General features: G+C 40.5%; 1 protein-coding gene across 1 annotated transcript; it reads right to left on the bottom strand.

Moving 5' to 3' along the window:
* Positions 1-4,147: 4,147 nt before the first annotated feature.
* Positions 4,148-9,397, bottom strand: LOC102716347 (ABC transporter G family member 1-like). Its single transcript, XM_040527481.1, has 8 exons — positions 8,856-9,397; positions 8,645-8,724; positions 8,070-8,534; positions 5,990-6,076; positions 5,717-5,845; positions 5,420-5,611; positions 5,205-5,291; positions 4,148-5,104 (listed from the first exon to the last, which is right to left on the bottom strand). Exons 1-8 carry the CDS (start codon positions 9,292-9,294, stop codon positions 4,436-4,438), a joined length of 2,148 nt encoding a protein of 715 aa, XP_040383415.1. The 5' UTR covers positions 9,295-9,397; the 3' UTR covers positions 4,148-4,435.
* Positions 9,398-14,499: the final 5,102 nt, after the last annotated feature.

Raw genomic sequence — 14,499 nt, 5'->3', positions numbered from 1 at the left:
CAACTAGCCTGGGGCACGACTTGCCATTCCCCGAGACATCCCGGTTAGGCACAATACATATAGCAGGTCATGGCATGTCGGCCCATGTGCCGAAACCACGGTCTAAGCATGACCCATTGAGGAGACGGGCCATGCCAGGCTAGGCTACGGATTAATTATAGCTCACTAGTATAAATATCTAATAAATTTAAAATATGTGTGAAAAAGTGAAATGAATGTGAAAGAAGAAAAAATAGAAGATAAATGAATTGAAGGAAATTTTTTAAAAAAGAGATAAATATATGCGAAGTTGGTTAAAAAAGGTATAATAGAAAAAACACGTGAAAAATATTAATAAAATATAGAAAAAATATGGGAAAATAGGTGGGTTGGCCGGTCGTGTTCATGCTTGGGCCATGCTGCTTGTTACGGCAACCGGCCCATGTCGTGCCGGCCAAGCATAGTACACCCTCGGCCCAAGCAAAACATGACATGTGGGCACGTCTTACGACTAACGACCCATGACGTGCTTGAGTCATATATATTATGGATATGCTCGGCCGGCCCACTTTAGCACGACCCATTTGATCAGGATACTATGAATAACTTTGCTTCTTCACCGGTAAAAAATGTTGAAGTTTCAGCATTGAAGGTTTGTCATTTAAATGATAGGTTTATATTAGAATTAAAATTTGAGTCATTGTTAACAATTTTGTGGTCTCATTTGTTTAAAAATGGTGGCAATGTCTTCAATCTATAATTTCAATGAGCGTGCGGAAAATATCAGCTATGGAAAAAAAACAAGTGTGCACTCGATGATTTTTCTGAAGTACGGCATTTTCCACAACATTTACCTGGTTGATCAGCCTATTGCCCAAACTATATGGGTAACCATAGATAAGAGTTTCCAATATGACACACATTTTGTGAAGCATATATATATACATATATATATATGTGTGTGTGTTACACACGTTAATTTCTTAATTGAGCATGGTAACACAATGGTTGGGTTTCTTCATGATCTGGTGAAATTTATCGACGAAGGTTCACTTCCTAGACTTGATTAGTTCAGTTTTAGTGATGTGCCGTCAACAAGAAGATATTTATGTTAACTTCGTTAATCTTAAGATATTACGGTTGAATTTATTGAAAGTGCCCGTATATATGGGTAGGACACATATATGTGTACGCGCACATAGTGAATAAGTGCACACGTGTGTATATACATGCATACACTTTCAAAAATAAAATATGTATATCTCACGTAGTTTTAGATCAAGAAAAAAATTTCACAACAAAATTTGACTATCGATCTGTGATATTTTCGTTTCGTCATAGAGAATCAAATCTGTTACAGTAATAATGTGGAAATTGCGGAAATCTGTGGATGATGTGAAAGTGGAATTTTGCACGGCCATTTATCACGACAACAACTCAAATGCCATCAATAGGTTGCACGTACAAGACATATGATGAATAACATGTTCATCTGCCAACTTCCCGCCATGCTGCAATATATAATGTGCATACATGCATCTAACATCATCAACAATAATAGCAACTCGCAAGCCTTTCCTAGCCGTACGCAAAAAAAATATGTTCCAATATTTCTTTTTCAAAGGAAGCAACTTAAATAAGCAAAGCTCTGAAAAGATATAAAAGCCTGCTAGGTATCTACTTAAATACTCCCACCAGTTTAATAATTCTTATCGTTTTAGATAATAACACAGTCTTTTAAATCTATCTTATATAATTTTCTATTAGAATATATAAATAAATATTTATTTAATTAAAATACTTTTTATGATTCATCTATATACGTTGTCCTAGTGCTTTTAAATTAACTATTTTAAAAGTTTAACACTCTCATCCAAAATGACAAATTATAAAATTATAAGAAATACCTAGGATCAAAGGTGATTTGCTTCTATTATGAGCTGGAGTATGGCAAGCTACAGTAGTAGTACTAGGGTAAGGTTGTGTTTTTTGTTCATAAAAGATTATCTGATTTTTTTTATAGTTATTTAAAATTATAAAGGATGGAAGTAACTTACTTGGAAGTAAAAATCTAGTAGTACTTTATAAATATAACATATTCAATATTTTTTTAAAAACACCGGTGTTACATTTCAGTTATGGCTCACACAAATGCCGAAAAAAAGTTTAGAAAATCTATGGAGAAAGAATTAAAGAAAGCAGGCGGTCAGCTTTGGCGATGTTCTTGATTTTTCTCTGCCGTTTTCGTTGCGTGCTAAACTGCTACTAGCTCGCTCAGCTCGTACGTATAGGAAAGATCGGTGAAAAGCAATGAACGTTGAGAGACGTTGACTGCTCAATCGCTTTCCAACATGGTGAGCTAGTTGCCACGTACGTACGTACGCGTACCGTCGCCTACTACAAGGTATTCTTGCGGCGTAGCTGTGTTGTTTTATTGCTAAAAGATAAAAAAAATATCTAATTTGTAGGATGTCTACTTAAAAGTAAGATGAAATATCTTTTTTTAGCACAACTTGGCTCGGTCCCTTATACTCAGGGGCGGCGCTGCATATGTCAGGAGAACTCCCTCGAAAAAAAAATTAGGTATAGTTTATCAATTTTCACCATGTATGTATTAGAGGGTTTCTCGGAATCCCCTCGATCCAAATTCAGGCACCCGTAATAGACTAAATCTAGTTTAAAGCACTAAAAACGAGAACATATATAAAGATGAATTTTTAGTCATATTTCAATACCCAAAACAGGTTTTGGTACATTCCTTGATAAATAAAGATAGAGGAATATACCACAGTGAGAAGGTACATATCGAATAGGAGAAAGAAACTTCTATTCTTATGTTGCGCGTGCTTCATTAGAATATGCAGCTTCATTAGGGTAATTAATTCATTAGTTAGGTAGTAGAGTAGTATTCTAGTTATGTATGCGCTTCATTAGAATAGCATATATATATATATATATATATATATATATATATAATTAATGATTAATGACATGCAAATCTCATGCTGCAAACGGCGGAGCCCAAGCACTGCACAGGCCCTGGGTGGGTCGCCGGGCCTTGGCTCCACTGCTACTCGAATGGCCCTAGCTAGGCCTCATGGGCTTGTGTGTTGATGAAAACACACTGACTTGGATAAGATGATATCTGCCAAGCTGAACTGTAGGGGTGTCATGGTTGGTTTAGGGCCGACACTAATTTAGTACTTACTGTAAAATAAAATTTATATTTTATAGTTAAACCAAAATCGATTGTGAATTATTTATTATTTGACCCAGGTCCATCTCTAAGTATGGGCTACACATTTCAATTATTTTTTTTTAAATGACTAAGACTCGATGGGGGTGTGAAGTTAGGCCCAGGCTCAAATGTTGTGTTATTTTACCAGATTATTATCAGTTTTCTTCTTTAGCTTTTCTGTACATACTTTCTAAGGTACTAAAGGTATTTTTTTTAAAAAAACACATTTTATAAAAGTTTATCATCTAACATTTTTAAAGTGGATTTTTTAGCTTTATAATAGTTAATTTCATCGTTTATACCATTAAATAACTACCAAAAAATTATATAATATTTTTTTATCACCAGAAGAACGTAGCCCTTAGCTGAGGCACGATTGGATTCTCTTATATATATTTTCAAAAGAAAAATGATGTGAAAAATTAATAATATAGACCAAAATAGTATACACAGAAATATAGCGAAGACGCACGTCTACACATCACTGTATATATGCACACTGCACTTGTGCCTCTATAAGTGCCTCTCTGCCTTACACTCTAGCCTCATGAATTCTATTTAACTCGTGTATGCTATATATTAAGAGCATTTTTCTTATCCTTAAGTAGGTGTCCTGAGATACCATTTTTTTCTATATAAAATTTAAGAGCTTTTTTCTATCCTTGATAAGGTACCATAAGGTACTACTATTTTCTATATAAAATTTGGTACTTTCTAGTACCTAAGGTACCAAGAGGTATCAAATTTTACGTAGAAAACAGTGGTACCTCTTAGTACCTACTCAAGGATGGTAAAATTGCTTAAAATTTAATACCTTCTAGTATTTAAGGTACCAAAAGATACCAAATTTTAGATAGAAATTAGTGATATCTCCTGGTACCTTTTTAAGGATGGTAAAGTTACTCGGACTTTAGAATTCAAACTCTTACGGACACTAGGATTTAAACTCTTATAGGTGAGTCATATATCCATGACTCTACCTCAATACATTTTAGTGCTATTAAAGTTACCAAAACATTTTCAGTAATATACATCTAACTTGGAGTAGACCTGAGTAGTACAAAACCGTTTCCCCATTTTTTTCCCCCTTAACCAAAAAAAAAAAGAAGAGAAAAATTAACAACACATCATCACCCGTGCTTGCATATACAGTGTTCACATATTTACTGCTACTCACACCACTAATAAGATGCCTAATATTTTCTTCGATCCTGGACATCAAGGGCTTGACGCGGAGCCATTCTCGGCGATGTGCACCGACGGCGCGTCGCTCCTGAACCTGAGCCTCTGCACCATGGGCTTCATCTTCTCGATGAGCTTGACGATGACGAAGAAGAGCACCCTGTAGAGCACGACCATCCCGCCGAGGACGGCGAGGTCGACCCACTTGCTGTACCCGAGCTGCACCTGCCAGTAGTCCCTGAGGATTTCGTGGCCGGTGATGGTGCCGCTGCCGGGCTGGTTGCTGGGGAAGGTGAGGCCCAGGAACTCGTTCTTGTAGAAGCCCTGGTTGGCGTACTTGTGGAAGGCGATGTAGTACATGGGGTACTTCCACACCGGGTTGGGCAGGTCGTTGGGGAGGCGGAAGAAGCCTCCGTTGAGCATCATGACGCCCTGGATGCCGGCGCCGGTGATGATGCCCATGAGGAAGTCCGGCACGGCGCTGGCCACGATCATCATCAGGCCCTCCACCACCATCATCGTCGTGAAGAGCACCACCGCGAAGTAGGCGAAGTGGTCGGCGCTGCTCTGGAGCCCCGTCAGGTAGTAGCCGATCGCGCCGGGCGCCACGGAGATGAGCGCCAGGTACGGCGTCGCCGACAGCGTGTTCGCGATCACGAACGACCCCACGCCGTAGTGCCCGTTCAGCCTCTCCCTCCCAAATATCTGCACAAAAAAATCGATCGAAATTAAACATGTGTGTTCAGAAATGATGAACAATAATACAAATATGTCACTGTCGCGTTCAGGGTATCAGTGAGCATACCTTCATGTCCTCGACGAAAGATGGGAAGCCTCCGATGGCCATGAATGTCAGGAACGCAGCGACGAACATCAGCATCGAGCCACGAGCCTGCAGACATTTTTCAGACGGTCACATACGTACACAGTATCACACTGTCACTGAATAAGTACGGAATACCACTGAACAGTGATGGGTGCAACCAATAGAGAACACTGTGATGGCCATGGCTGACGAACCTGGATGGATCCGTAGCTGTGGCCGACGTTGTAGTAGATGGTGCCGACGCAGAGGCACAGCGCGATGTAAATGGCAAATCGCAGCCAGTAGTAGCCCAGGTCCCTGTACATGTTCACGAACGACCTCTTCGTGAGCACCCATGTCTGCGTCAGAAAGCTCGGCCTCTCTTCCTTTTTCACCACTGCCCCTCCCTGTCCAAATGAAATCGCAGAATTTAAGCAAAAAATTTAAAATTTGATTGGAGATGATTCATATGGCTAGCTCGAATGAATTCAGAGATGATTTGTGTGACATACGGTGGCGCGTATGTCTTGGATGTGACGCGTCACTTTCTCCAAGTGGACGGAGGATTTGTAGGAGTTGACGAGCGTGTCGATTGCTTCAGCAGTCGTCATCTTCTTCCCGTCCATGCCTTCCTCGATATCCTGATGAATTAATAGATCGTTTAGAGGCTAAGTTAACATATTTGGGATCCGTTTGTTTATTAACTCGGCAGCCTTTTTTTCTTTAATTTAGATGGTTAAAATTGGTCTTGTCTTGATTAATTGATCTCGTCATTTGCGACTCACCTTGTCAAAATCCTTGTTGATAGTCCTCAGGAAGTGGTCTGAAGGGTTCATCAGTGATGGACAAGGGAACCCGCTCATAGCAAAAAACTGCGAAAAAAAGAAAGAAAGAACAGTTCAATGAATCTGTGCAGTAAGTCAAAAAGTTCAGAACAAGGGTTCTTCTGATTTCTGAACTATTGTTTTCCGTTTGTTCTAGGGTCAAGAACAGTGACCAAGTCTGAAATTTCTGACGTACTATTTCTGAGCCACAGTATTTCAGTTTGTCTATGGACCTGAATACATGGTACACGACCGCAGGTGTAGATCAAGGAAGACGCGTGTTTTTCCTTGATTTTATTCGTACCGTTTCCTAATTCCACAGTTCCACGCCAAAGGGTGCTCTAGGTCAACTAATCGATCACAAGGTATGCTACTAATGGGAGAACTTTGCCTTCAAAAATTATTAGTTAAGTGGTGGCCCAATTGCTTCCTGGTTTCGCCTTCAATCACACCTGATACTTTGTTGTATCAGGACTCCTTTTGCTGGGTAGTTTACCTACTACCAGTACTACTAAGATTATCTTTGCAGAGTAATCTCTGGGGACTTTCAGCCTTCAGAACTGAAAATTCGTCAAACTGAATGACACTGGATTACTGTAGTACTGTACTGATGATGTATGCTGCAGCTGACAGAGCTAGCTAAAACCCACAAGCTTTTAAGTCAAACTGAATTAATAAGTGCCACCGATGCAGTGAAACTTAAGACTCCATAATTAGGAGGATATGTTATGTTCTGCATGCAGCTCGTGCCACGCTGTTTGGATTCAATGAGATCTTCAGAAAAGTAAGACACGCGGCTCTCGCCAGAGAAGAACGAGACAGGTTCACACATCACAGAACTATTGGAGTGGTCACTAATTCACTATGCCAGTGCATTAAATTCGTTCTGTTCCTCTGTTTGTGAGTAAGCAAGCGTCACAATTAGTTGGTATTAAAATGAATGTGCAGTTGTGTCAATGTATGCAGTTCATATATAGGGTTTTCAGATCCAGTCTCCTTTTCGGCTATAGTTCGATTCCTTGTTCCTACTACCTACCAATGTTTGAGAACAGTTCTCAGTTTGTCCTTGCTAATTTTCAGAAATATGGTTCCGATGTTATAGTCTGTAGATTTGTTTCTTTCGAAAACAATTTTTATGTTTGTAGTAATGGCTGCGGTGTGTACGTCCAAGTAAGCTCGGTATAATTAAATCCATTATCAGAAAAGGTTTTAGTAATGGCTAAAACAATGTGTATTGTTTCTGCATATTGTTCACTATGTCTGAGCTATTCAATTTTTGTGATTTTTTTTTGCCATGATTGCCCCAGTAATGATTTCAATCCTGCTATGTTTCATATTATAAGTTACTTTGAATTTATCCCAAATCAAACATCTACAAGTTTGACTATACTCAAGTTTATAGAAATTATGCTAACATTCACATACTAAAATAGTTTTTTTAGATTGTTTATTTTGTGTCTTACTTTATGTTTCTATAGACTTAGTCAAATTCAAAAATGTTTAACTAAAACAAAACAAAATTAACTTCTAATACGAAACTGAGGTAGTACGTTTGATAGAAAGATATATAGCTCATGCTTATTCTCGGAAAATAAAACCTTTTCCAACTATCGGCTTTCATCTAACTAAGTTCAAATCCTTTTTTTTTTGTTTTTGCAACTGTCATGCATGGTTACCATCAGATTTAGCCCGTCAAGTGTGACTAAAAAAACTCGGCAAAACGATTCTCTTACCAAAAACTGAATCACAAAGGATTGACTAATTAAGCTATTCATCGACGATATGATAATATCATAGGCACTAGGCAGTATGAATCCACTGATCGATCAGGCTGGCTGCCATTCTTTTTTCCTAAACAAAGCTAGACCCAGGTGGCTGATGCATGATTGCCAGCTCCAGTAAATTAAAACAAGATTAGTTTTTTTTTTGTTTTCAAAAAGCACGAGAAGATTAATAATAAATCAAGATACACGTATAAATATACACGTACGTATGTATTTGTATTTTGTACTGTATACATATGTGTGTGTAGGGTTCGTACCTGGTTGGTGTCGGCGGCTGGGCCGAAGAAGACGGTCCTGCCGTAGGCGAGGAGGCAGAGGCCGTGGAAGACGCCGAACACCTCGGTGCTGGGCTGGTGCACGGCGGCGACGACGGTCATGCCCTCGCGGCGCGCCATGCGGGCGATCCGGCTGACGACGTGGTAGGAGGCGGCGCTGTCGAGGCCGCTGGTGGGCTCGTCGAGGAACAGCAGCGCCGGGCGGGTGAGGATCTCTATGCAGATGCTCACCCGGCGGCGCTGCCCGCCGCTGATCCCCTTGTGCGCCCACCCGCCGATGCGCGTGTCGGCCGCGCCCTCCAGCCCCATCTCCCGCAGCGTCTCCTCCGCGCGCTCCCGCTTCGCCGCCGCCGTCATCCCGCTCGGCAGCTGCAGCTGCGCCGAGTAGCGCACCGCCTCCCGCACCGTCAGCGTGTTCATCAGCACGTCGTCCTGCGTCACGTACGCCTGCAGCAACCAACGCGCGCGCGCCATAGCCAAACCGCCATTACTATTCCTTGCACATAGACGTACTGAAACAATGAAACAATCATTCTGCCAAGAAAAACACGGCTTACCGACGTGCCGAACGCCAGCGCCTGCCTCCGGCCATTGATCAGGATGTCTCCCTTCTGGCTCACACTGGAACCTAACCTTCCTGTGCACCCAGAAAACATGGAGCTCGGTCAGTCGGTGTCAGGCTTGTCGGAGCACGCAACTCCATCTTTTCGGCCGGTGACAGGATCGTGTTCGTCCGGATCGGGAGACTGGCGTGCATGGACACGTTACCTGCCAACGCATCAAGAAGTGTGGACTTGCCGCAGCCGGAGGGTCCCATGATGGCGAGGACCTCGCCGGGGCGCGCGTAGCCGTTGAGCCCGCAGAGGATGGGCACGCGGCCGCCCTTCCCGCCGGCGGCGGACACCCAGAGGTCCTCCCACGCGAGGACGACGCCCTGGTCCGGCCGGCGCAGCGACCGCTCTCGGGGGACGGCGCCGTTCTCCTCCACGCTGATCTCCAGCGAGGCCTGCCTCGCCGGCAGGAACGGCGGCGGCGCGAACGACGACCGCCCGCTGCCGAAGGGGAAGCCGTCCGTGCTGCGCACGGAGGCGCTGAGGTCCGAGACGGCGTCGAACGGCGCCTCCTCGTCGGCCTCGCGGCCGTGCGCCGCCCGCGGCGGGCTCGGCTTCCACCTCGGCACGGTGGGGTGGTGCTGCCCGGACGCCATGCGCGCGCGAACGCTCGAGCTTGATTGCTTCACCGGCCGGCTTGTCGGAACGGAAGCGCAGAAGCTAGCGATCGATCGATCGAGTAGGTGGTGAGCCTGAGCCTGTGCTTGTAAAGCTAGCGCGGTGTGAAGAAGAATGGCGAGCCATGGCGGCTTCTTAAATAGACGGAGAGCTTCGTCGAGCGCCATAGATTGCTTCGTTTAATTGACTTATTTTTTTACTGGCAAGTGGGAATACGGTCAAAACCGCATTAAAATTATCCAATCCAATTTTCTCCCATCGAGCTGATAATCTTTCCAAGTAGACAGTAAAGTAACCAATTGGCGGCGCTTACGTGTATAAGAATGTTTATAAGGTGAAACGAATATAAAGATCATGAAAAATTCAAAACCATCTTTAAGTATGTACGTTCCAATTTATTTTCTTGATAAAATAGTTCCAATTGGTGGATCGTACATGTATAAGGTGAAACGAATAAGACCATGACATTTTCAAATCATTTTTAAGTATATGCCTCCAATTATTTGGAATACTTTAAAGCTACACTCGGTTTGGACAGTCTGTTTTTTTATGATGTGATAATTTTATAATCTCAAATTATAAGTTTGATATTCCATCGGTCTTGGGCGCTCTCAATTTAGTATGTTACTGATTTAATAATCAACAACTAGAAATTTTAGTTGATGAGTCTTAATTTCATTTGTCTAGGATAAAACAAAACCTAAATTTTGAAGTATAGATACAAAGTTTGCACTCCTTTTTTTTTTGAAGTCCTACTTTAGTTTTTATTTTGTGATTTAGTAGTAAGTCTTACATTTAGAAATAATTAATAATTATGAAGCTGTACTTGCCTTGGACTAATTTACCCACGTAGATCCATCAATATGTGGCCAGATTTATTCACTAATGTCCTATATAGCTATAAGTATGCCTAACTAATATCGCTCAGAATGACAATTAATACACAAAACTCCATCTTAAACACACATTATTAAATGATCACGCATCTTGATCTTGTGATTGTTTTACATCAATAAATAAACATCTATATCAAAAAGTGACTATTTTGTGGTATTTTTATTCCATTATGATGATGAAAGGGAGTGGGTACTGAATTTCTTAACCAGTCACCAATCAATTTGTGTCACCCTTAATTTGTCTTACGTGCTGCTATTTGCTGGGTTTCGCTATACACTTGAGTATGTGCCAAGTTTTTTCTTTGGCCTGATATTATAACAGCGTGGAAATTGCATAATACTGAATGGTGTCTACTACTACTAAATAACACATCAATAAGCTTGTATAAGAAGACATGAAGAAATTAAAACAACAGTTCATCTGCAAACCTATCCTCGGGAAAATATAAGGAGCCAACTTTTAACTAATAATTTAGATAAAAACACAGTCGTTCCATTATTAAATATAAGAGCGGTTGAGAATGGAGATGTGGTTAGAATCAGAGACAGAGTGGCATGCGAGGTAATTTGGAGGTAGGCTTGGCAAAATCCCGCCGGGGGCAGGAACCTGACCAAACGAGACTGGGGTTGGGGCCAGGGACAAAATTGCCCCACTCAGATTTGAGGTCGAGGCCTCGGTCAGAGACGAAGGACAAAATTTATCTGTATGGACACGGATCCCCACGAGGCCCAAAATTTTTAATAAATAAAAATTCTTAGTCCATTGTTGGTAAAAGTCTATTGGACTTTAGCCCATTAGAGTAAACCCTAGTAATATCTCTCTCAACCTCTTAACCCTCACTAACCCCTGTCACCGCCGGCCGCCCTCACGTTGTCACTGTATTTGGCTTCGACTCCACTGTCACCAAGTGAACATCTTAAACTTTTTTCGGGGCTAACAGGGCCCCGTTCAAGGCCGAGGACGGGACTGCTTTTTCCCCAGTTTCGTATTCTAGGTTAGGGGCCGGAGCCAGGGATTGGAATATATTTCGGGGGCAGGGACGTGGTCATATATTCTTACCATCCCCGGCACCGTCCCGCTTCATTACCAAACATATTCAGAGGAGAAAAACTACATTATATATAATAGCATTTATTTTGGGACAAATATTGAATTCTAAAATTGCAATTATTTTTTATGGAGAGTATATGTACTTTAGTGCAATACAACCTTTACTAGTGGATTCATATTTAAAAATGCTTTCATATATATATATATATATATATATATATATATAATGTTAATTTTGTTCTGTTGAGAACACGTACATGTTATGATAGAAATCAATGTTCAGATTAAGTTCAACTTAATTAAAGACCATGCCACAAATCAACACGCCCTTACATTTCTCAACGCAGGCAGGGCGGGCATCGATCAAACACCACCACATCCAAAGCATCCAGTTGCACGTGAATATATCCAAAGAAACACATCATGGCGTATTGGCGTAGCATGACCAACTTGCAAGGCTAGCTTTTCCACAGCAGCTAGTAGTACGAACGCGGAGCAAAACTCGACCAGCTGCAGCGCGCGCGCTGGGCCGCCAGGCCTCCCGGCGGCGTGCGGTCAGCTAGCTTTCCAGGGATAAAAATGGCCGGGTCGATGGCTTCTCGGCAACTTGCAGGCCGGGAGCAAATTGGCACACGATGATGGATGGATCATGGATGGATGGACACGGTTGCTGCTCTGCTGCTTCGTTTTCTGCTGCGATCGATCACCCATGCATGCACGTCGCCAGACGCGCGTTGACCGCGCGCCAGTTTCTCTGTCGGATCTCCAGCCAGCTTCCGGCTTGGGCGTACGTGAACTGCGCCATCGGTACTGGACGTATATCCACATGCAGAATTCGGTAAGTAACCCCCTCGTCTTTTTCGTTTTTAAGTTTATAAGTCAATATTTTAATTCTTAAATTTAAATTTTAAGTGAGGTTTTTCTTACTTTTTAGACATGACTTTTAAATGGCTAAGAACGTGTATATAAAAGTTTTATTTATAAATTATTTTTTATTTATAGATATATTGTTTGGGCTTTTTTCCTTAACAAGAGAAAAGATAACCCCTCTAGTTGAACAATACTATTAGTATTACTTATTTGTAACTATAATGGTATAACTATGTAGTATAACGGTAGAGGATAACGTTCCCGTAAAGCCCATGTCAAGTAGCCATGGTACTAGCCTAACCTGAGAATTTCAGCTCGTTCAATTCGCTGTCCTGTTGTACTTTTCTGCCAGATGCAGGATGACTTGTCAAAAGGAATAGATTATTATTGCTACTGTCACTTGCTCAACACATCCAACTGTTGTAGATCTAAGGCCCTGCTTAGTTCTAACTTCTCCCAAAAACATCATATCAAATCTTTAGATATTTAAATAAAATATTAAACATAAATAAAAATAAAAAAATTAATTGCATAGTTATGAGGAAATCGTGAGACGAATCTTTTGAGCCTAATTAGTGTATGATTAGCCATAAGTGCTACAGTAATCATGTGTGGTAATGTTGGGTTAATTAGGATTAAAAGATTCGTCCCGTGGTTTTCAGACGAGCTGTGAAATTCGTTTTTTTATTCGTATATAAAACTCCTTCCAATATCTTATCAAACGTTGGATGTGACTTTTTGCCAAAAATTTTTGGCAACTAAACAAGACGAGCCCATTTCAAGTCCTTCGGAACTCGCCAGTCAAGAGAAATCCTGAAGGGTTGCATGCATGCCTGGAACTATGAATATTATAGGACGTGCCAAGCAAGCATTATGTGGTGTACTAGTATTCAATAAAAAAAGAAAATTAAATTGTGGCTAGGACATTCACATATGGAAAGTTGGAAATTGATTCCATGGACCAGAAAATATAAGATCAGCGAGGAGAAAAGTAAATTAATTAAGGCTGTAAAAGCTAGTTTTAGTAACTAATACTCTGTCTATTTTAATAAATAACATTGTTGACTTTTTTAACATGTTTCACTATTCATTTTATTCAAAAAGTTTATATAATTTAAATTACAGTTAAAATATATTTGATAATAAATCTAATCACAACAAGATAAATGATAATTAACTAAGTTTTTTTAAATAAAATAAATGATCAAATTGTGAGAAAAAGTCAATGGCTCGTCTATTAAACTACCGAGATAATATTTATTAGGTGTTTTACGACGGTCTCTACTGCTGTACTAGTTTAGACTGTTTATTTTTTCTAATTTAATATATTAGATCTATTTATATTACCATATCAACTACTATCACTATAATACTTTTTCTATCAATAGTAGAACTCTAAATCAATGGTTTAGATTCTTAGATCGATGATAATATTAATAATAGAATACTTCAAAGATGAGCACCATAACCAAGCACAGTATTTATACCTTGGATCGAAGTGGCCTGCATGGGAGATTGGGAGATCTATTTAGTAGAGTATTTTTTTTCTATTAACAGTAGAACTCTAAATCAATGGTTGAGATCGGTTCTGCCATTGATGATAATACAGATAGTAAAATACTGAGAACACCGCAGTGAAGCTTATATTTATACCTTAATTGGATCGAAGCGTCATGCTTGGGAGATGGATTTTGATCGCTGTAGTCTAGCTAAGGACATGCCCCACCGGGATTTACATTTTTGAACGTAAATTCGGAATACCAATGGAATTTACAACAAAATTTTGATATTCTAATATTATTTGCTGAATTTAAACATTTCCCAAATAAAACATATTCAATTTTTTGGATTCCAAATTTCTAAACGAAAAATTTTCACTCCATCCACCCACAACTTGCGAGCTGTTAATTCAGAATAATCATGGCATACGTGATGAGACTAATTAATGGTCTTGTCAAACAAATGATTGCTACCTCGCCATTAACTTAGGCCAGTCCTCACACAGTTCTATACTTCCATTCATGCCGGCATTGTTTAGTCTATCGCACGTATTGTTTAGACTTAGTAGTTCTAGGCTATCTGCTAAGTTTATTTGCTAAAATATTCAATTTATTTCTATAATCAAATCAAATGAGTACATAATTCATTGAAATAATCGGATGAGTGATTTGTTGCAAACGCTATCTAAAAGCTATTTTGCAGCTACGGAGGAGCTAGTAGGCAAGTGTGTTGGACTTAAAACTTCATTAGATTAGTTGTTTAACCGCTTGTACAAACCACTGTTATTCATGTGTATCATTGGTGCAAATGGGAGATTTGTAAAAATGGGTCTTCAAACATGTGCCATTGTAAAAATGGGTCTCCGA

This window comes from Oryza brachyantha, chromosome 9, assembly GCF_000231095.2.
Source record: "Oryza brachyantha chromosome 9, ObraRS2, whole genome shotgun sequence".
NCBI lineage: Eukaryota > Viridiplantae > Streptophyta > Magnoliopsida > Poales > Poaceae > Oryza > Oryza brachyantha.
This window is presented reverse-complemented; position numbering and strand designations above follow the sequence as displayed.

Excerpts from the sequence above, each read along its gene's own strand:
- LOC102716347 (XM_040527481.1), bottom strand. The coding sequence starts at position 9,294 with ATGGCGTCCGGGCAGCACCACCCCACCGTGCCGAGGTGGAAGCCGAGC. Across the intron at positions 5,846-5,989 it reads TCAACAAGGATTTTGACAAG|GATATCGAGGAAGGCATGGA; the intron begins GTGAGTCGCAAA and ends TTAATTCATCAG. Across the intron at positions 5,292-5,419 it reads ACAGCTACGGATCCATCCAG|GCTCGTGGCTCGATGCTGAT; the intron begins GTTCGTCAGCCA and ends AAATGTCTGCAG.